Source organism: Mobula hypostoma, chromosome 4 (genome assembly GCF_963921235.1).
Source record: "Mobula hypostoma chromosome 4, sMobHyp1.1, whole genome shotgun sequence".
NCBI lineage: Eukaryota > Metazoa > Chordata > Chondrichthyes > Myliobatiformes > Myliobatidae > Mobula > Mobula hypostoma.
In genome coordinates this window covers 50,695,451-50,718,345 of record NC_086100.1, presented here as the reverse complement: position 1 = coordinate 50,718,345, position 22,895 = coordinate 50,695,451, and the positions used below count along the sequence as shown (strand labels likewise).

General features: G+C 43.6%; 1 protein-coding gene across 1 annotated transcript in view; it reads left to right on the top strand.

The window, feature by feature from the left end:
- si:ch211-51h4.2 (uncharacterized) overlaps nucleotides 1-22,895 on the top strand; it is a 435,103-nt gene that overhangs the window by 132,027 nt on the left and 280,181 nt on the right. Inside the window, exon 7 of the mRNA XM_063045772.1 lies at nucleotides 18,778-18,843. Coding sequence (XP_062901842.1) covers nucleotides 18,778-18,843 — 66 coding nt within the window. The remainder of the gene's footprint in view (nucleotides 1-18,777; nucleotides 18,844-22,895) is intronic.

Below are 22,895 nucleotides of genomic sequence, written 5' to 3'. Positions count from 1 at the left end.
CAACGTTTTCTTCATCTGCTAATTCTGAGTAATTTTATTATGTTAAAATAATGTTAACATATTATTATGTTAATAATAAAATTATTAAAATCTTATAATTTAAAATTTAAAATTATGAAAATAAGAAAAAACAAAATAGTGTCAACTCTGTTGTGTTCCCGGGTAATTGCACTATTTTGGACATGCTTCAAATGACCGATCCCTATGCCAGTCTTGAGTCTTAATAATTAAATCATGAATCTTACCTCAGTAGTTGATGCTTTCCCAGTATATTATGCCTGTTTTATGGCAGCCCAGACTAAAATGTATACCTTCAATTTCCCACAACTTAAATCAAAACTAGATTCATGCTTCAGGCAGTGTGTCATTATTCAGGGATATCTTTGAACAGCATCACAGCAGTGGGGTACTGACATATACAAGGTAAATTGCAATCCTAAATCTTAACCATTACATTTAGAAAATTGTTGTCTCATAAAATGTTACACAACCCTAACACTGAAGACTTTACAGCTGTAGAAAACATTCTAATATCAGGGGTAAAGAGAAGTTTACAAAAGATGTCAGATGAAAATTGGAAAGGTAAATTTGATTCTTCATTCTTAGAAATAAGTAGCAGCTTAATGTTTATCATTGAGCCTCTGTATCAGATGATTGTTAATTTGATTGAAGGGTCTTAATTGAAATGTTTGTTTTTCCAGAAATGGTAAATTTAAAGGTCCATTTCATATTTATTTGAATATGTAGGGGAGTTCATAGTTTTAATTATGACAGCTTCTCTAGAAAAAAATGATGGAAAATCTATTGATACCAGAGAATTTCCCAGGAGTACTCATTTAATTGCTTAATGTAGCTCTTTAATGAGCTGTCTCAGTATTAACTGTTAGCCTCATTGACTGAAAAAGGAATAAAAATAGTGCACACTTTATAATGAGAAAAATAAAAGCATTATTTCTTTGCTCATCAACAAAGCAGTGAAGCTGAAGGTAAATCATAAATGATCCTACTGAAGTAAATAGAATTATATAAAGAACAAATGGCTTAAAAATTTATCTCTAGTGCTAAATGTTAGAACAGTTGGCAGTACTGAGCCTCTGAAATTTATTTCATTAATTCAGTTAATTGAATGAATTCTCGAGTTCAATGTGTGGACATGACATTTTAATAAACACATGTTTATTATTATCAAGCAGAGATGAACTTCTAGACAATAGGGTACCACCCTTATCACCACAATTGACCATATACTGGACAGTGTTTGTGGCAAAAAAAGTGAATAATCTTTGTCTTGTTAATATTTCAGAGCTCAAAATTGAGGAAAATGCTTGAGAATATTTTTTAAAAATTAGTATGTTCATTGATGTTTTCACTGATTCTCTGCAGGATGTTTAGGTACTCAGCAAACTGTTTTGAAATGTTACCAGAATAAATATAATATTTGACAATTTTTGGAAAATACAAATCATCTTGCTTTTCTCCTCTACAGTATTTGCTCTCTGTTTATTGACCCTATAAATTTGTTCTTTTGTTGTAGATGGAGATGTTATTTGGGAAATATCTGGATCAAATAAGGCCACTTTCTAAATTCACCCAGTTACAAATTGTCACAGTTTCACTGGGTTTTTTTTCTGTGTCAAAAGTAACATTGTTCCTAAGACAATGCTCTATTAGACCATTGATGGAAAAACTTACCTTACCTGATTCTGATCTGAACCTCTTGTTTGGCACTTTCAAAAAGAAAAGGGACAAGAATTGCTAGGCACAATTATCGATCAGTTGACTGTAGTGCATCATGACATCTTCATGATACCTGCTTATCAAAATTACTTCTTTGTATCGCTAATGCTATGTGTGTTTCTGAATTCCATATACATCAACAGAGGTTCTGGTCTTATCATGTATATTTTTGCAACTGAAGCACCTTCAATAACTACAAAAGACTGAGGTTAGGTAAAATACTGAAAGGCTTTTATTTGCTGTACAATACGACCTCCATGGTGAGTGTCTGCCCCTGGACTGAGGGGGAGGGGCAAGGCGAACACCTTTATACAGGAGTCTGTGGGAGGAGCCACAGGGGCAGTCAGCAGAGGGGTGTGTCCAGACGGGTAACCAAGTTACAACATATATACATGGTTTACCACATTCACCCCTCCTTTTTTTAAAAAGAGTCCCGCGGGGTGAAGTGACTGACAATATTTACAAGAAGTATATTTACAGGTCAAGTCTATCAGGCGGTCGAGTCCGTCGCTGTGATCTACGTAGCACCGGCGGTGATTGTACCAGCGTTGGCGGTTGTGCTGGCTCCGGCCTGACTTCAGGTGCCAGCACGTTAGGCATTGGTAATCCCTCATGTGTGTACGTCGCGCCCGGTATGGGAGTATCGTGTGGTGTCTGTATAGGGTTTGGGGTGCACGGTGTCTTGTAGGTACATACATCGGTGGGTATGGGGTCAATAGTCACCACGGAGTGTTCAGGGTAGGGGCCCGGTGCTCCTGCGGGCACCAGGTCACGGATAGAGACCGTGTCCTCCTGCCCATCAGGTAAAACCACATAGGCATACTGGGGGTTCGCATGAAGTAAGTGAACCCTCTCGACCATCGGGGAGTACTTATTGCTCCTCGCATGTTTCCGGAGCAGCACTGGCCCTGGGGACGTCAGCCAAGTTGGTAGGGTGGTCCCAGTGGTCGACTTTCTGGGAAATGAAAAGAGCCGCTCATGAGGGGTGGTATTGGTGACCGTGCATAACAGGGAGCGGATGGAGTGGAGTGCCTCGGGAAGGACCTCCTGCCAGCGAGAGACTGGCAGTCCCTTTGACCTGAGGGCTAAGAGTGTGGCCTTCCACACCGTGCCATTCTCCTTCTCCACCTGTCCATTCCCCCAGGGATTATAGCTCGTGGTCCTACTAGTTGCAATTTCCCTAGCCAGTAGATATTAGCGCAGCTCGTCACTCATAAACGAGGACCCTCTGTCACTGTAGATATAGCATGGGTATCCAAACAGAGTGAAGAGCTTGCGCAGGGCTTTTATAACTGACGTGGTAGTGGCGTTGGGGCAGGGGATGGCGAAGGGGAACCGCAAGTACTCATCGATAATAAGTACACATTGCGGTCGATGGAGGGAAGGGGGCCCTTAAAGTCAACACTCAGTCGCTCAAAGGGGCAGGTGGCCTTGATGAATTGTGCCTTTTCGGGTCGGTAGAAGTGCGGTTTGCACTCTGCGCAGACTTGGCAGTCCCTGGTCATCGTCCTGATCTCCTCAAGGGAGTAAGACAGGTTCCGGGCTTTCACGAAGGGGAAAAGCTGGGTGACCCCCAGGTGACAAAGATCTGCATGTAGGGCGTATAGCCAGTTGATCTGCGTGCTGGCGCACGTTCCCCAGGATAGGGCATCGGAGTGCTTGTTGAGCTTCCCAGGCCTGTACATGAGCTGGTCAGTTAGCAGGGTGAACCTTTTGCCAGCGAGATAGTGCCTCCAGTGCCTAATAGCTTCCACTATGGCCTGGACCTGTTTCTCCACCGCGGAGTGCTGAATTTCAGGGCCTTGAAGGGTACGGGAGAAGAACGCCACCGGTCTTCCCACCTGTTTGAGGGTAGCAGCCAGTGCAAAGTCGGAGGCGTCACTCTCTACTTGGAAGGGAATGGCCTCATCCACCGCATGCATTGCTGCTTTGGCAATGTCCCCTTTTATGCGGTTGAAGGCCGCGTGGGCCTCGGCTGAGAGGGGGAATGTGGTGGACTTGACCGGGGGCGGACCTCGTCTGCATAGTTAGAGACCCATTGGGCGTAATATGAAAAGAAGCCCAGGCACCTTTTGAGGGCTCTGAGGGTGTTGGGAAGAGGGAGTTCCAACAGAGGGCACATACGGTCGGGGTCAGAGCCAATGACTCCATTCTCCACGACACACCCAAGGATAGCAAGTCGGGTGGTCCTGAATACACACTTGTCCTTGTTATAGGTGAGATTGAAAGCTTTGGCCGCTAGGAGAAATTTTTGGAGGTTGTTGTCGTGATCCTGCCGGTCGTGACTGCAGATGTGATGTTATCCAGATATGGGAACGTGGCCTTCGGTTGGCACTGGTCCACCATCCGATCCATCGCCCTCTGGAAGACAGATACACCATTTGTGACACCGAAAGGGACACGCAGGAAGTGATAAAGCCTGCCGTCTGCCTCGAAGGCTGTGTAAGGGTGGTCCTCTCGGTGGATGGGGAGCTGATGGTAAGCGGATTTTAGGTCTATGGTCGAGTACACCTTATACTGTGCTATCTGATTGACCATATCCATGATGCGGGGTAGAGGGTACGCGTCGAGCTGCATGAACCTATTGATGGTCTGGCTATAGTCCACGACCATCCTATTCTTCTCCCTGTTCCGAACAACGACCACCTGCGCCCTCCAAGGACTTGTGCTTGCCTCAATGACCCCCTCCCTGAGCAGCCGCTGCACCTCCAACTTAATGAAGGCTCTGTCCCCCGCGCTGTACCTCCTGCTTTCAGTTGCCACAGGTTTACAGTCGGGGGTCAGGTTGGCGAACAGTGGTGGGGGAGGGATCTTGAGGGTTGAGAGGCCGCAAGTGGTGTCGGTAGTGCGGCAGTTGGCATGGTGTTGGGTGGGATGTGCGGGTCGGTGTGTGTGTGTGGTCAGTAGCGAGGTATGTGACGTATCCCTAAAAAACTGGGATTTACGACAGTAATTGGTGGGAGGGGCCCATCATACTTCATTGTCACGCTTTTCAGGTGGTTCTGGAAGTCGAGTCACAATAGCACAGGGGCACACAGTTGAGGCATGACCAGTAACATAAAGTCTCGATATTCTGTGCCCTGCACCACTAGCGTCGCTACACAATCCCTCCGGATGTCTGTTGTATGCGACCCGAAAGCCATGGTGACCCTCTGACTTACCGGCCGCAATGCTGCACCGTGTCCGGGTGGATAAAACTCTCCGTCCTGCCTGTGTCAAACAGGCAGCTTGTCCTGCGCCCCTCCACCAGGATGTCTATCATTGACCTTGCGAGCTGGTGGGGAGCGCTTTGGTCGAGGGTCACGGAAGCCAGGGTTGGGTCGCTGTCTTGACCCGGCGCAGTGGGGTGCCCCGTGAGCACCCGTTGGTCGTAGGCGGTGGGAGGTGGCGCCGACCAAGATGGCCGCCCTCATGTCTCGCACGTGGTGGCGGCGTGCAGGGAAGATGGCGGCAGGTAAGATGGCGACCCCCATGTCTTGCATGTGGCGCTACTCGATCCCGCTCGTGGTCGGTCACTTTAATCTCCTCTAGGTACACTTCGAAGCAAGCCAGCCAGAGTTCGAAAGCGTTTCCAGCTTCTGGTATTTGCGGATCAAGGTCTAATTTGTCGGGTCTCAAAGTGTGTTCCATGCTTTAAAATGTACAGTGAATAAAATTGAAGCACCTTCAATAACTCCAAAAGACTGAAGTTAGGTAAAATACCAAAAGGCTTTTATTCGCTGTACAATACGACCTCCATGTTGAGTGTCTGCCCCCGGACTGAGGGAGAGGGGCAAGGTGAAACACCTTTATACAGGAGTCTGTGGGAGGAGCCACAGGGGCAGTCAGCAGAGGGGTGTGTCCAGACAGGTAACCCAGTTACAACATATATACATGGTTTACCACAGCAACCCTGCGCTGGCTAAAATAACCTGGACCTCTTAAGTGGAAATTACATTGTACTGAAGTCCACTGCACTCTAGCAGTATAGTGGACAAGTTTAGCACAGTTACAGCTTGCTGTATGTAAATTCTGATGCCAAGGATAGAAGTGAAAACTATGGCGGTAAAGCTACAAAGGTGACGATTGTTTGCAATGAGCAGCTCGTTGCATTTGAACCTTACGAGGAGCTCTGTAATCACTGTTGAGGATCACTGAGCAATCTGGTTACAAAATGGGTACCGGGACTTTGTAAAGAAGTTCATTGCTATTCAAGACTGTCAATACACATGGCTGAAATGTAAGTGGCACATTTGAGTGCTGCAGAATAAAAGTTGCATGAGTGGAATCAGGCTTTAGATGATCTGGGCAATGGGATCAAACAGCGCACCCTAACATCTTCACCATCGCTTTCAGAGATTCTCGACCAGGCTCGCCTGAAAAAAATCACAGCATAATTACCATCAACATATCACTTGCAACACTAGAGTAAACAACACACTGGACCATTGTCACACCACCATCAAGAATGCCGACTGTGCTATTCCACGCCCTCACTTCGGGAAGACTGATCACCCGGCTGTACTTCTACTCCCTGTGTATAGGCAGAGACTGAAGACTGCAGCACCAATTGTGAGGACCAAGAAGGTATGGACAAGGGAAGCGCAGGACCCATTGCAATTTGCCTATCACCACAATAGGTCAACGGCGGATGCAGTCTCAATGGCTCTTCACATGGCTTTAGACTACCTGGACAACACAAACACCTATGCCAGGATGCTGTTCATTGACTATAGCTCAGCATTTAATACCATCATTCCCACAATGCTGATTGAGAATTTGCAGAACCTTGGTATCTGTACCTCCCTCTGCAACTGGATCCTCAACTTCCTAACCGGAAGACCACAGTCTGTGCGGATTGGTGATAATATCTTCTCCTCGCTGACGATCAACACTGGTGCACCTCAGAGCCCCCTGCTCTACCCTCTCTATACCAATGACTGTGGCTAGGCATAGCTCAAATACCATCTATAAATTTGCTGACGATAAACCATTGTTGGTAGAATCTCAAGCTGTGACGAGAGGGCGTACAGGAGCGATATATGCCAACTAGTGGAGTGGTGTCACAGCAACAACCTGGCACTCAATGTCAGTAAGACAAAAGAGCTGATTGTGGGCTTCAGGAAGGGTAAGACGAAGGAACACATACCAATCCTCATAGAGGGATCGGAAGTGGAGATAGTAAGCAGTCTCAAGTTCCTGGGTGTCAAGATCTCTGAGGATGCAACCTGATCCCAACATATTGATGTATTTATAAAGAAAGCAAGACAGCGACTATACTTCATTAGGAGTTTGAAGAGATTTGGCATGTCAACAACTACACTCAAAAACTTCTATAGTTGTACCATGGAGAGCATTCTGACAGGCTGCATCACTGTCTGGTATGGAGAGGCTACTGAACAGGACCGAAAGAAGCTGCAGAGGGTTATAAATTTAGTCAGCTCCATCTTGGGTACGAGCCTACAAAGTACCCAGGACATCTTCAAGGAGCGGTGTCTCAGAAAGGCAGCGTCCATTATTAAGGACCCCCAGCACCCAGGACATGCCCTTTTCTCACTGTCACCATCAGGTAGGAGGTACAGAAGCCTGAAGGCACACACTCAGCGATTCAGGAACAGCTTCCTCCCCTCTGCCATCCAATTCCTAAATGCACATTGAACCTTTGGACACTAACTCACTTTTTTGATATATATTATTTCTGTTTTTTGAACAATTTTTAATATATTCAATATACATATACTGTAATTGATTTAAGTTATTATTGTTATTATTTAATTTTTTTTCTTCTACATTATGTATTGTATTGAACTGCTGCTGCTAAGCTAACAAATTTCATGACACATGCTGGTGATAATAAACCTGATTCTGATTCAGTGTGACACAACGCCTTTGATCTCATTCCTGCTGGACATTCAGGGAGTGCCTGATAGCTTGTGGCAGATTTGACATACAGTGCAATACCTGCGGTCAGTGGCAGCATGGTGAAGCCGCCTAAGCTTCATGCTTCATTAATCAATCTTGGATCCAGATTATCTCATTTTTAATATAGAGGACTCTGGTTGCTTTACTTAAGCAACTGTGGACTTACAACCATTGAGTTGTGTCATGGCAGGGGACCCGTGTATTGTCGGGGGAGTCTGGATATCTGCTGTGGGCCCGAAGACTGGAGATCTTTGCAATCTTCGGGCACAGAGCTCGAAAAAAAGTGACGTAATAGACTTTTAACATCGTAAACCAGCGAGTTGTTTGTTATGTCTCCCCGCTCGCTGGGAAATGGAGATACCTTTTGCTCCCTTATTAGGGAGAGAGAGAATCTGCAGTATGTCAAATACCCGGTGTACCGCGAAATCTTTGGGGTAACTGCGAGTCTCTGTCTTTGCTTTTGCTTTACTCACGTTTGAGTACTTGGTGATGGTACCTCTGCTTGCTTTTTTTGCCAGTGGGGGAAGGAGAGATTGTTGCTCGCTGCTGCTTATGCACGGGAGGGAGGGGAGCTGGTGGGGGGACTTTGGGGTTCTTATATTTATCTGTCGTTCATTCTTTGGGGCGCTTCTATGTTTTCGTGGATGTTTGCAAAGAAAATGCATTTCAGGATGTATATTGTGTACATTTCTCTGACATTAAATTGGACCTTTGGATTGTAATAATGGCAGGAATAATCAGTGAATAAGTAACTCACAAATGGTTAAGTATCCCTTTTGATAATACAGAAAGTGGTGGTGGGAAGCTCATCCTCTGTCTGCTTATCACATTCATCTCTGTAAGATAGTGCTGAAAACTGGCAACACTGGCATCAGGCTGTTGTTGACGTTCACGAGGCATGAGTTACGGGACTCATTTTTCTTCCGGATTTACTGCAGAGAGGCACCCGTTTCAACTACAGGTCCCCATCCAGTTCACTCTCCACACAAACTAAATGCATCCTTGGATTGGAGCATTGGACTGCAATACACTAAGAGAAAGTTACTGAAAAGGATAATTAAATAAAACACTTCTGACATATGACAAATTTGACTACTGACCTTTGCAAATTACCATGACTAATATAACTAACTTTTCTGTTACTTTATCTCTGTGACACAGTTGCAGTACTCTGATCATCAGCACACAATTTCAGGAAGGTTTTACTAATAAACTGCGTGGTTGAAGTCTAGAGAAGAAAGGGAAGGAAAGTGGAAAGTATTTTGTATGAATTTCTCAATTAATATTTTTGCTTGAAGGCTTCAGTCTCTTTCAACGTCTGGGCTACAGCTGATTTTTTTCTACCTGATTTCATTCTGTGACTCTGGTTGAATGAATGAGATAAAAGAACTTATGACATGTATCTCTCTGATTTCTAGTACTGTTTTAACGCTCTCACCCAAGAGTTTATTACTCAATATTCAAGAACTGGCTAGAGGATATATTTCAACAGTGGAGGTTTTAACATTTAAACAATTATCAAATCAATTAAGCTTTTCACGAGCGTTCAGCTCGGTACGGGTACTGATTATAACTGATGTTTCAATGACCAACTCTGCCATCTTCATCAGGGATGACGCCTGGGCATTCTAGTCTGGTGGTATTTATTCTCTCATAGTACGTCCCCCCTGATTAGTTCTCATCAAATCAGGTTTTCCTTCTCCCACCTTGTTCACTATCAAATTCCAGTTCTTACTGGCAGCGAGACCTTGGTCTTTGTTAAAATTCTTTTGCTCTAGTCTTATCTCAATGGTTTCCTTTGCTAGGTGGTCCCAAAAGTCATTGGTGCAGCACAGTAGCTTTGTGCTGTCAAAATCAATCCGATGGCCATTGTGAATGCAATGTTCTGCTACCACTGATTTCTCCGGGTAACCCAAGTGGATACACTCCTGTACTCTTTGATGCGGCATTCCACCATGCGTCACATTCGGCTGACATAGGCTGCTCCGCATTCACAGGGAATCCTGTAAATGCCAGATGACCTGAGTTCTGGATCATCTTGTAATTGAATTGGTTTTATTTCTTACATCCTTCACATACACGAGGAGTAAACATTTTTATGTTACGTCTCCCTCTAAATGTGCCATGTGCAATCATAGTAATTTACAATAAATAGAACAGTCAATGTAATATCGAGTACACTCAAATCAGTGTGAGTTCATCATTCTGATGGCCTGGTGGAAGAAGCTGTACCCGGAGCCTGTTGGTCCTGGCTTTTATGCTGTGGTACTGTTTCCCGGATGGTAGCAGCTGAAATAGATTGTGGTTGGGGTGACTCAGGTCCCCAATGATCCTTCGGGCCCTCTTTTCACACCTGTCTTTGTAAATGTCCTGAATCATGGGAAGTTCACAACTACAGATGCGCTGGGCTGTCCGTACCACTCTCTGCAAAGTTCTGTGTTTAAGGGGAGTACAGTTCCCATGCCAGGCAGTGATGCAGCCAGTCAGGATGCTCTCAGTTGTGCTCCTATAGAAAGTTCTTAGGATTTGGGGGCCCATACCAAACTTCCTCAACAGCTGATGTGTACAGACCACGTGAAATTCTTGGTGATGTGGATGCCGAGGAACTTGAAGCTGTTTACCCTCTCAACCCCAGATCTATTGATGTCAGCAGGGGTTAGCCTGTCTCCATTCTTCCTGTAATCCACAACCAGCTCCTTTGTTTTTGTAACATTGAGGGAGAGGTTGTTTTCTTGACACCACTGTGTCAGAGAGATGACTTCTTCCCTGTAGGCCACCTTATTATTGTCTGAGATAAGGCCAATCAATGTAGTGTTATCGGCAAATTTAATTAGCAGGTTGGAGCTGTGGGTGGCAACGCCGTCATGGGTGTACAAGGAGTAAAGGAGGGGACTCAGTACGCAGCCCTGAGGGGCTCCTGTATTGAGAGTCAGAGGGTGATAAAACTGTGATAAAGCGAAAGAAAAAGAATTTTAACAAAGACAAAAATCTTGCTCTAAGTAAGAACTGGAATTCAATTGTAAACAAGGTGGGAGAGCAGAAACCTGATTGGATGAGGACTAACCTGTCAATGGAGCTGATCAGCCTGCTGGGAATGCTGTTTCTGGGCGTGCAACAGAGAAGCCCTGGCTCATCTCCAGGTGCACTTGTAGCACTGGATCAGCTGTTCAGCAGCAGGAACTCGTGCATCGATCTCTTGATCGGGGAAGAGTGGGGGATGGAATCCCTTCTGGCATTCAAAGGGAGACACACCAATGGAGGACGATTGGAAGTTATTGTGGGCGATCTCTGCCCAAACCAATTGGGAGCTCCAGAACGTGGGGTTGGAAGAGGCAAGACAACACAGGGTTGTCTCCAACTCCTGGTTCACTCTCAGTCTGGCCATTAGTTTGGGGATGGAAGCCAGACAAGAGGCTGGCCGTGGTTCCTACAAGACAGCAGAAAGCCTTCCAAAAGTGGGAAGTGAACTGTGGTCCATGATCAGACACTATGTCTTGAGGGAAGCCATGGAACCTGAACACACGTTGAACTGAGTGTGGCAGTCTCACGAGCTGGTGGGAGCTTGGGGAGGGCAATGAAGTAGGCAGCCTTGGAAAATCGATCCACAATGACCAAAATGGTGGTGTTTTCATTAGATGGGGGTAAACCAGTGATGAAATCTACTGAGATTTCAGTAGATTCCAGGGGCGATGCGGCCCAGGCAGTGGAAAATACAGACATGCAGGATGCTGATGTGATGTCTTGTTCCGAGTGCAGGTAGGACAGGGAGATACAAAGCCATGGACATCCTGGGACATAGATGGCCACCAAAATTGTCTCTTTATAAACCCCTGAGTCTGTTGAATTCCCGAATGTCCAGCCAGACAGGAGGATTGATCCCATTCCAGCACTTTGGAAAACACCACAGCATGGACAAACAGCTGGTTGGGAAGACCCCATCTGATTGTTGGGCGGCCCTCAGCTCTGCCTCTATTCCACAGATCACCGGAGCAGCAATTCACGAGTGAGGAAGAATGGGCTATGGATCGGCATTGTCCTCAGATCCGTCAAACTGATGGGAGAGAGTGTCAGCCTTTGTATTCTTGCTACTGGGACAATAAGTCAGGATGAAATTGAACTGTGTGAAGAAGAGAGCCCACCTGGCTTGACGAGAGTTGAGTCTCTTAGCATCCTGAATATAGGAGAGGTTCTTGTGACCTGTCCAAACCAAGAATGCATGCTGTCCCCCCTCCAGCCAATGTCGCCATTCCTCCAGGGCCTCCTTGACGGCCAGAAGCTTTTGGTTCCCAACGTCATAATTCCCCTTGGCCAGAGTCAAACATTGGGAAAATAAGGCACACTCATCGGCTATCCGCAGAGGAGTGCTGAGAGAGGCCAGCTCCAATGCCTACATCGGATGCATCCACTTCGACAATGAATGGCTGAGATGAGTCTGGGTGCTGCAGCAGTGGGGCAGTGGTGAAATGTCGCTTTAGCACTGAAAATGCTTGGTCGGCATTGGCCATCCAATGGAATCATGCTGAGGTCTTCTTGGTGAGTGCATTAATTGGAGCTGCGATAGAGCCGAAATTCTGGGTGAAACGGTGATAAAAGTTTGCAAACCCCATGAAGCGCTGTACCTGTTTGACTGTAGATAGTTTGGGCCACTCTGCAACTGCCTGAACTTTACTGGGGTCCATTTGAACATTGGATGGGGTAAGTATATAGCCAAAAAACGACACCTAGTCTTTATGAAATTCACATTTTTCAGGATTGGTGTACAGGTTATTTTCAAGAAGGCATCTGCGTACTCTCCGGACATGCTGGACGTGCTCCTGATGAGAGCGGAATAGATAAGGATGTCATCTAAATACACAAATACAAACTGGTTCAACTTGTCCCTGAGCACATCGTTAACCCAGTCCTGGAATACAGTGGCGCTGGCCAGACCAAAAGGCATCACCAGATATTCACAGTGGCCATTAGAGGTGCTGAAAGCCATTTTCCACTCATCCCCTTCTCTTATGCGAATCAGATTGTAAGCATTGCGCAGATCAATTTTGGAAAATATTGTGGCTCCCTGGAGATGTTTAAATGCAGACGCCTGCAAGGGAAGAGGGTAGCGGTTCTTCACAGTGATGTTGTTCAGGGGCCAATATTCGATGCAGGGATGGAGCTTGCCATCTTTCTTGCTCACGAGAAAGAAGCCCGCTCCTGCTGGGGAGGTTGACGGACAGATAAACCCCATGCTCAATGCCTCCCTAATGTATTCCTCCATGGCCACCGTTTCAGGACGAGAGAGTGAAAAGAGCCGGCCATGGGGAGGACTAGTGCCAAGTAGAAGGTCTATGGCACAGTCATATGGCCGGTGTGGGGGCAGGGTGGTGGCCTTTTACTGAAAACCTCAGAGAGATCCGCATATTCAGCCAAAATCCCAGACAGACCCACATCCTTAGCTGACACAGGAGGGGATTCATGGAATGGAGCTTGAGCTGAACCCAGACAAGGAGACAGGCGTGCCGGTTGCCACTTTTGGAGCGCCTTCAGAGACCAATCGATCCGTGGGTTATGTCGGGATAACCAGGGAGGCCAAGTATCAGTGGCATTTCAGGTGAACTAACCAGATGGAAAGATGTTTTTTCATGATAGTTGCCTTCGAGCACCAGTTGGAGGGGTTGGGTGGAAAGGTGGATCTGGCCGGTTCCCAAAAGTCGACCATCCAGCGCCTTGATGTTGATCTTTTGTCTTAATTCCTGAGTTGGAACTCCCCATCTTTGAGTGAGAGAGATGTCCATAAGATTCCCTGCTGCACCAGAGTCAATAAAGGCCGCAAGTTCACGGATCTGAGACCTCCACGGCAAAGAAGCTGCGAGAATTACAGAATTAGGGGAAGCTGACTGAAGAGAGAACCGACCCGTCAGGATTCCTCTCCCTGCTGATGGGTATTCTCTTTTACTGGATGCTTGGAACATGCCACCCGGAAGTGTCCTGGATCACCACAATAGAGGCAGGAACCTGCTCTTGTTCCTCCTGAGACAGGCGCATGCGCCCCGCTTCCATAGGCTCCTCCGTGTCCGTGGGCTGGGTACTGGGTGGTGAGGGTGAGGAAAGACAGTGATTCGGCGGCACATAGGAAGTTTGAAACATTCTTTCCCTGCACCACTCAGTCACACGGTTGTCAACTCGAATAGACAGATTAATCAGGTCATGCAGACTATCCTGCTTGTCCCAGACAGCGATCTCATGCTGGACCCCTGCATTCAGTCCACGCTGGACCCCTGCGTTCAGTCCACGCTGGAAGGCAGTGATGAGAGATTCTCATTCTATCCCGTCACTACCGCAAAGGTACGGAGTTTGACTGCATAGGCTCTCACAGTTCCCCTGCCTTGGCGCAGGTCCAAGAGTCGGTGGGCGACCTCCTGACCCCGTACCGGAAGATCAAAAATCCTCCTTAACTCCACCACAAAATGTTGGAATGACTGGGCCATGGGGTATCCTTGCTCCCGCAAAGCATTGAACAGGCTGAGTGGAGGTCCATCAAGAAGATTGTCCATGTACGCCAATTTTCGCACATCATCACCAAAACGACCAGGCTGGGCTTGGAATGTCAGCTCGCTTTGGGTAATAAAATTCCTGCAACCATCGGGATCACCAGAATATCTGCCTGGTGGTGGAATACTTGGTTCCTGTACAGTCGTGGGAGTCGGCTCTGGTCCAGGTGTGAGAGCGGGAGCATTAGTAGTGGAGATTGTCAGGGCAGCAGAAAAGGAGGACGTGCAAGATGCTGGGAGTGGAACTGAGGTGGCCTGAAGCTGCTGAATTGAGCTGGTGAGAATGTTAATGGCTGTCCGCTGATGCTGGCTGTTCACAGTAAGTTCACTGACAGTGGTCGTGAGTGCGGAAATCACAGACACCTGAGTCCGATTGTCTGCGGTGAGCTGTTGAACAGTTGCGACAAGGGACGATACCTGTTCCTCCAAGTGAGACTGGGCTTGTCAGCACGAGGTTATCTGCCTCATTGCCTCCGTAACTTCACTAAGAACAGATTCCATTGCCTGTAGCTTGTCTCCTACCTAACCAATGAATCTCACCGCCAAGGTCAGCTGCTCTCTCTGCTGGGTCCATCGTTGTGTGGTCAAGACTTGCTGTTACCAGGTTTGGATATGGCCCAAGTGCGGAGTGAGAAACACTGAAGCAGGTCAATAGTTCACAAACTTTAATGTGAAAAGAGTTAAAGGGAAAATAAACAATAAATGCTAGGCCAAACAGGGCCGTTAATTAAAACTCTCAAATGGAAAACGAAGCCTACACTGCAGCTGAAAAGAACATCTCAACACTAAACAAATACCACTAGTCTTCAGAGTCAGTTGACTCAAAAATCTAATTTCTCAGGGACGGCCGAAAGCAAACAGCAGCGAAGTATTGCTGTGCTCTATCCAAGTCTCGACAAGTATGGAGTTAAATATCTTCACAATTAAATAATAATTAGTTGGCACATGCATATTCACAAGCGCAATTGCTGTATCTACTGCGCTGCCCAATCCGTGGTTGTGACATACAGTTGCATGTGCAGTTGAAAACACAGATGCACAATTTTATGATTTAAATAAACAATTTGTTTTACAGCTTTATCTTCGTAAATAATATTTATTTGAAAAACAAATTAGAAGCTTACACAATATGACTATTGTGAAAGCTTCTAATTTGCTTTTCGAATGAATATTATTCAAGAAAATTCAGCTGAAGATTCAAGTTTGCATTTTTACATACATCAGCATACGTGTAAAAAAGAATGATATGATTGTTACTCTGGATCTCATGCAGCACTAAAATCACAATAATCATTAAAGAAAATAAATAAATATAGGTATATATAATATATATATATGAACGATAGGTTTTATGCATAGAGTCTAGCATCACTTGATGTATTTGCAGAAGTATGTGTACGTAAGGTGACTGACAGGAAATGATAAAAAAGAAGTCATGGTGGAGGGAGGCAGGGTGCTGGTGTACGTTAATGGGTGGAGATGTTGCTCGCCCTGATGGCTTGGAGGAGTTAACAGTTTTTGGGTCTAGTAGTCCTGATGTAAATACTGCGTAGCCTCTTCGCTGATGGGAGTAGGACAAACAGTGGACAAGCAGGTTGGGTGGAATCCTTGCTGGCATTTTTCTGGCACCTTTCTGTACACATGTCCTTGATGGCAGGGAGGCTGTTGCCCGTGACGCATTGGCCAGTTTTAACTACCCCTTGTTAAGGCCTCCTGTCCATCACAGTGCACTTGCAGTACCACACAGTGATGCAGCGTGTTGGGATGCTGTCCAACTGTACATCTGACTCTTGATGTGCACAGGTCATCTCTCTTCTGCCTCTTCGGAACATAGAGGGGTTAATGAGCTTTCCTGACTGTGAGACTAGGGGAGGTTGTCTGAGCTGTGCACCACCATAAGCTTGAGACTACTCACAGTTTCCACTGCTGTGCCACCGATGTGAAGAGCGGGGTGTGTGGTGCAAGTTTTCCTGAAGTATATAATAAGAAAGTTGGAGGATGAATTTAAGTGAAAATAATGTATTGGCTTTAAAAGATAAAAATGATTGTCTCATTCTTGAAACCTGGTTTAGAAAAGGGACTTTGCTTTCTTAATAGTCATTGTTCACAGCTGATTTACATTTCCCAGTTTTTGACTTTCTACTGCATTATAGGGTATTCTCCAGGAGGTGTGTTGAATTTGTTTCAAGTATTAGTTTTTGTCACTTTTTAAAAATTGAAGCTTTCCAGAATGGGAGAAACATACGTACTCACTTTTTCCCAGTGATATACTGTACATTTGAATATCTTGGGTTAAGAATGGTAGAGGAATTCTTTGGTCTTCAGCCGCAGTGTTTGCAGAAACTAGGTATAAATGATGATTTATTTTGAAATCTATTAGACTCTTTCACTTCTCCTTCCATCTCAATGGTGAATTAGGTTTACAAAAAAAAAAGTTAGCGGCCCGGTTGAAGGTGGTTGGACCATGAAAATCTGAATTTCCTCCAAAAATACAAGTTATTGCCTGAGGGTCTAGTGGTGTGGTGTTATGACTGCAACCTTTTCTTCAATTTCAGCAGAACTAATGAGCTGGTGATTTACTTCATGTGTAGGGGGATAGTGCACATGCTCCTGAAATCCTAAGGTCAAGAGGGAGAATCTGCAAATTCCTAGGAATGAACATCAGCAATAGTGTGTCCTGGTCCATACACATAGATGCCACAACCCAAGGAAGCTCACTAGTGCCTCTGATTCCTCAGCAAGTTAAAGAAATTTGACATGTCTCCTTTGCCCTTCTCTTACTTTCATTGGGGAAACAGGCTCACTTCCAAGGATTAGGCCTGCACTTCTCACTGCCGCAGTAAAGCGAACAACATGATCAGAGTCTCTACCCACTCCAGCCATACTATTTTCAGTCCCCTTTAATCAGGCAGAAAATAGAAAAGCCTGGAAACACATACTTTCTAATATGATAAGGTAGGCCCCTGACCTCACAATCTACCTCATTATGGTTTTGCATCTTATTGACTGCCTGTACTACACTTTCTCTATAACTAACATTCTTGTCTGCTGCATTCTGTTATTGTTTTCCCTTGTACTACCTCAGTGGACTGTTGTAAATAAATGATCTGTATGAATGGCATGCAAAACAAAGTTTTTCACTGTACCTCAGTACGTGACAATGATAAACCAATATAATTTAGATTGCCTGTGAGAGGCTGCTTCAAAATTGGTCCCATAGTATGCATGTTAATATCAATAAGCAGCCAAGATGGGAACAAAATCACATGTATTGCTAACATACTTACATATTTTCCTGCTGAGAATGATGAAAGTATGCAATAGAACTTTGATTTTTCTGTCACCATTGAAAAGAGTTTCTCTACCGGGCTTTCCTGTCAGACACAGCAGCTGATTAGCTAATGTAGAGAAAAGATCAATCAAAATATTGCAGTCATATCTATTACAAAATTCTTTCTTAGCATTTCCCACCAATCTCGTTGAGTTCTGACTTCATAGTCATTTGAGGTTCATTCAACCAGGACTAAACTGCTCAATCTTCCCTATTTGATGTTTGCACTGAGCAAAATGTGTAAAAGATCTGCAACGTGCAGATCTCGTACTTTGTTGGTGTTCAGTTTGTAAAATTTAATTATCTTCCCAGAACTATTAAAGTCTCTCAACTACAGATTCTAACAGGACCTATGCCTCCAATCAGTGCTCAGCCTCTTATGCATATATCACCAGCAACCTACATGTCACAGTTTTTATCATTGTGGTGTGTCATTTCTATAAGGCTCCCATGGAATAGAACTATCAATTTTGTTGCTTTCTTCGCCTGTTTTGCCATGACATACCATTTATATATAATGCATAAATTCTGTACAAAATGCATAATTCTTTGACAGCTCAGATATTTGAGAGGTATGTTGGTATAAAAAGAGGAATTGGCACACATCGGGCCAGTTGAGTAATTATATGTGTTAACAATTTGAAAATGTATAAATCGTGAGTCACGTTTGTCCATGAGCACAGTTGGAAAAACTCAGGGAATAAATATCTTGTTTGTCTTCTTAAAAGTGATTGATGCCCACCATGAACTTTTCTGTGAAATAGATGTTAACTTCCGAAGTTATAAAAGAATACTCATAAGTTGAATTGTATAAACATTATTAAGAACTTGTACTGTAGTAGTCAACAACCTTAAGCGTTGTCTCTTACCATATTTATGTGGTAACTGTGGGTATAGCAGGACCAACGTGCTCGGAGTCTGGTAACCTCTGGTAGTCTAGGTCGGCTGGTGGCGCAGTGAGATCAGCGCTGGGCTCGAGAACGGAGGTTCCCGAGTTCGATCCAGTAATAGACCGCTCCCGAGTGCACTCTCTATCCGTGCTGGATTGATGTCGAGCTCGCAACTCAACCTCGTTTAAAAAAAAAACACACTGACACCTTCAGTTAAAATTCCCACGCGGAATATTGTGGAGGATCAAATATCCAAACCCAAACCCAAACCTCTCTACTTGTCAAGCACCAAATGGTACCAAATCTTGCAAGAGTAAGTGTGAAAACTTTGAAGGTGTGAGATATGATAATTGTGTACGATACTTATTTGGAATTTTTTTTTCTGTAGCATTTCAATTGGAATCAGTTATGTCTTGGCTGGTAGTGAAGCTTTAGCTGAGCTTTTGCAAATCAGGTGAGTAGTGGATGATCCACATGTAATTATATTTCATTTATTTGTGTTTAAATTTGTTCATAAAGCTCAAAAGCATACTTCTGAAATTATCATTCCATGATAAATCAAACAATGATTTTGCTCTGCAATTAAAAACTTGTGTTGGTTTAGTTATATTAAGATGTGTATAATATTTATATGAAGGTTGATGTGATTCTCTAGGCTGCAGTGCTACTCCATGTTTGTAGTTGGGAAGTTATTACACTCCTGACAGCAATGAGAAAGAGTGAAGGTTTATTTATTATCTTGTTCCAAAAACTTGGAGTTGTGCAGTACAGAAACAGGCCTTTCGGCCCAATATGTACATGCCAACCTTTTTTCCTATCCACATTAATCTTATTTGCTAATATTAGGTTCACTTGGAATAAGACTATAAGACATAGGAGAAGAATCCGGCCATTTGGTATTGCTAATTTATTATCCCTCTCAAGGCCATTCTCCTGCCTGCTCCCTGTAACCTTTCACACCCTTACTAATCAAGAATCTATCAAGCTCTGCTTTAAATATACCCAATGATTTGGCCTTCATAGCTCTCTTTGGCAATGAATTCCACAGATTCACTACCCTCTGGCTAAAGAAATTCCTCCTCATCTCTGCTCCAAATGGAAGTTCCTTTGTTCTGAGGCTGTGCCTTCTGGTCGTAGACTGTCCCACTATAGGAAACATCTTCTCCACACCCATTCTACCTAGGCCTTTCAATATTCGATATGTTTCAATGACATCCCCCACCCCACCACCGCAAAAACACATTCTTCTAAACTCCAACAAGTACAGGCCCAAAGCCATCAAACACTCCTCATATGTTAACTCTTTCATTCCTGGAATTATTCTTGTGAACCACCCTCTGGACCCTCTCCAATGCCAGCTCATATTTTTTTTTTAGATCAGGGACACAAAACTCTTCACAGTACTCCCCAAGTGCAGATACCAATACCTTATTAAGCCTCAGCATTACATCCTTGCTTTCATATTCTAGTGCCCTCTAAAAGAATGCTAACATTGCATTTGCCTTCCTCACCATTGACTCAACCTGTAAGTTAACCTTAAGGGAATCCTGCATGAGCACTTCCTAGTCCTTTTGCACCTCTGATTTTTGATTTTTCTCCATGTTTACAAAATAGTCTGTGCTTTTATTCCTGCTACCAAAATGGAATGTGAAAGAAAAAGTAATGCAGTTGACAGGTGGAAGGATGCAATTATCCTAAAAGGGTGAACTCTTTGGGCTAACTGACTTCATTAAGTCAATAGACATCCAATGTTCAATTTTTGTAGTTTACTAATAGCGAGAGGTTCTGATTAGATAAATTATTTTACAAGTACTGTAAAATATGTAAAATTATATTTTACATATATAATATAAAATTATGCTGTAATTTGTGAATATTCTCAATTATATGATTAGGTGAACATAAGAATGAAAGTAATTTTGCTGGTTTATTGCTGAAGGCAATATGATATTAAGGATGAATACAAATGCAATTGAAATTTGAAATTAAATCATTTGAAACTGCAATAGAAATTGCTTGAAATACTCAGCAAATCAAGCAGCAGCTGTGGGGGAAAAAGACATAGTGAAGGGTTCATGAGTTCAGGACAATGAATGCCCTGCTAGCCTCAGGCAAAGCTAGAAACTGAGTTTTGATTTCTGTCAAAGCCTGCAAATGCTCTCTTTGTCAGTGAGATTATATTTAAAAAATTGTTTAAACTGAAGAAATTTAAATAAAATCTCCAACCATAGTTTGGAAGTTATTTATTGAATGACTGACTACTTTAATCGTGTGCTGAATCCAGTTGGAAAATACTGAGGATTCCTAGCAAGACAAGTTCTTCAGTATGCACTGCAGTGAGAAAAAGGAGTGATAGATGTGCCAGAGGAGCTGCTAAACACTGGCAATTCTCCTCGAATCTCATAATTAGACTTACTCTTACTGCAAATGCTGCATTTTCCAGCTATTTTCAGCAGTCTCTATAATGTTTGCCTTGCAGATTGGAATCAACCTGGTATTACGAGAATACAATTAAGCTGTTGATAGATCCAAACCAATGTTTGAAAAAGGAGTGACTATAGATTTGCATCTTCATTGATGTCACTGGTTTACCTGAAGCGGACTCCTTAATTAATGACTAATGGGCACAGCGAGTAGAACTGCTGCCTCCCTTCTCCAAGGGACCAGGGTTTGATCCTGACGCCTAATGCTGTCTCTGGAGTTGGCTTATTTCCCACGTGACTACATGGGTTTCTTTGAAAGTTCTGGTTTCCTCCCACTTCACAAAAACTTATGGGTTGCTAAGTTATTTGGCCTCTGTGAATTGTTCCTGATGTATATGTGTTGTAGAATCAATATCTGGGTCAGGAGGGTGGGGTTGTTTGGCGAGAAGTTGTTGATGGGAGTGTGGGGAGAATAAAATGGAATTGATGTAGTCTTGGTTTGTTTCTGAGAGACAGCAGATGTTTGATGGTTGGCTTAGACTTGCTGGGCAAAAGGATGTTTTCATGTGGTGTCTTGCAATCAAAATACTGTTTCCTTTAAGGATGGGTCTGTTTAAACTAGAGTCTGTTTCCTTCAGTCAGATGTCTGTTATTTATCAGATGAATGAATTATAGAGTAACTATTATTCTTTAATTATTCTTTAACTTGACCAGAGGTGCTTAGAGCAATCTCCAGAGACGTTCAGAAGTGCATCTGAACAAAATTATTTGTGTGTGTTGTGGGCAGGTTCAACAAAGTGCAGCTTCTCCTGAACCCATCAAACTGAAAACTGTGACCCAGAGCCTGGGTAAGAAGATTCTCCTCCTTTCTGGGCCTGGCCTTTTGAATGGTTCAACAATGAGGCTGACTATTTCATTAAATGGAGAGCTACAGTGAGAACAGAGTTTACTTCCTTAATAATGCAATTTTAATAAGAGCTGAAGTCGAAAGTAGTTGTCAATTCTGATGCTGGCTTTGAAATAAAGTCACTGACTTCATGTGGAAGTCAGTAATCTGCCCAAGTAAATTGGGGTAAAGTACCACATGGTTTATAGTGTTTCTATGTCTTTATTAGGAATCAAACCTCTTGACAGTTTCTGAAACACCAGTACATATTTCACCACGAGTAACTTTATTCATTGCAAAATCTTTGCTCTACAGTCATTTATATCTAAACATAACTTTAATCAGCAGTGTTGTTAATTTGAGTTACATTAATATTATGGTTAGAAATAGGATTGTGAAAACAGGAAGAAGGCAGAGTTTTAGCTTAACTGCCTAGGAGTTAATAACAGAAAGGTAAAGCAAGAGAAACTTCGTCAGGGAGCTACATTGAATTAGATGTCATTAACTAACATAGAACGAAAATTAAGTAGATTCTTGTACTGATCCTGCACTCTGTTCTTTCCTGCACCGATCTAGCCCATCCATTATTTTCATGCCAAGAGATGGTTTCTTGTATTAGAACACAAGGCTCTACTAACAAGCTGAGCTATTTTTCATAAGGCTTGTGATGTGCCATATTTGGAATATCTGCACACCTATGGGAATTTTGTACATTTCAAAATGACAGCTCTGATGGATGGCTCTTGTCTCCTTCATTTGCTGGAATTTAATGCTTCTGTGAATAAATAGGATCTGAAATGAAGAAAATCTTGTCTTGCAACTATCAGAAATCTGTGATAAGCACAGAAGCTATCAATTGTCACTTGGGCTCTCGCTTGAATTATGTTAAAATTATTGAGAACATCTTACTGTTACTTAACTGAATATAATCTTTATTGAAATCATTGTTGATAAGTACTTGAAAGATTTTAAAAAGGCCATCTATGAAGTGGCTGAGAAAAATAATTAAAATGAATACATGGTTTAACCCTGCTTTGAGTTATCTATTCTTCCAATCCACTATGTTTGTAGGTTTAGATCAATATGGTTTTAGTATGAGAGGACTAGTTTTCCAGATTCTTTCCTAACATGAATGTCAGTACTTTTAATGGTGTGACTCTCCATTTGCACCATAAAGTAAAAAGTTACCCCTTGGTT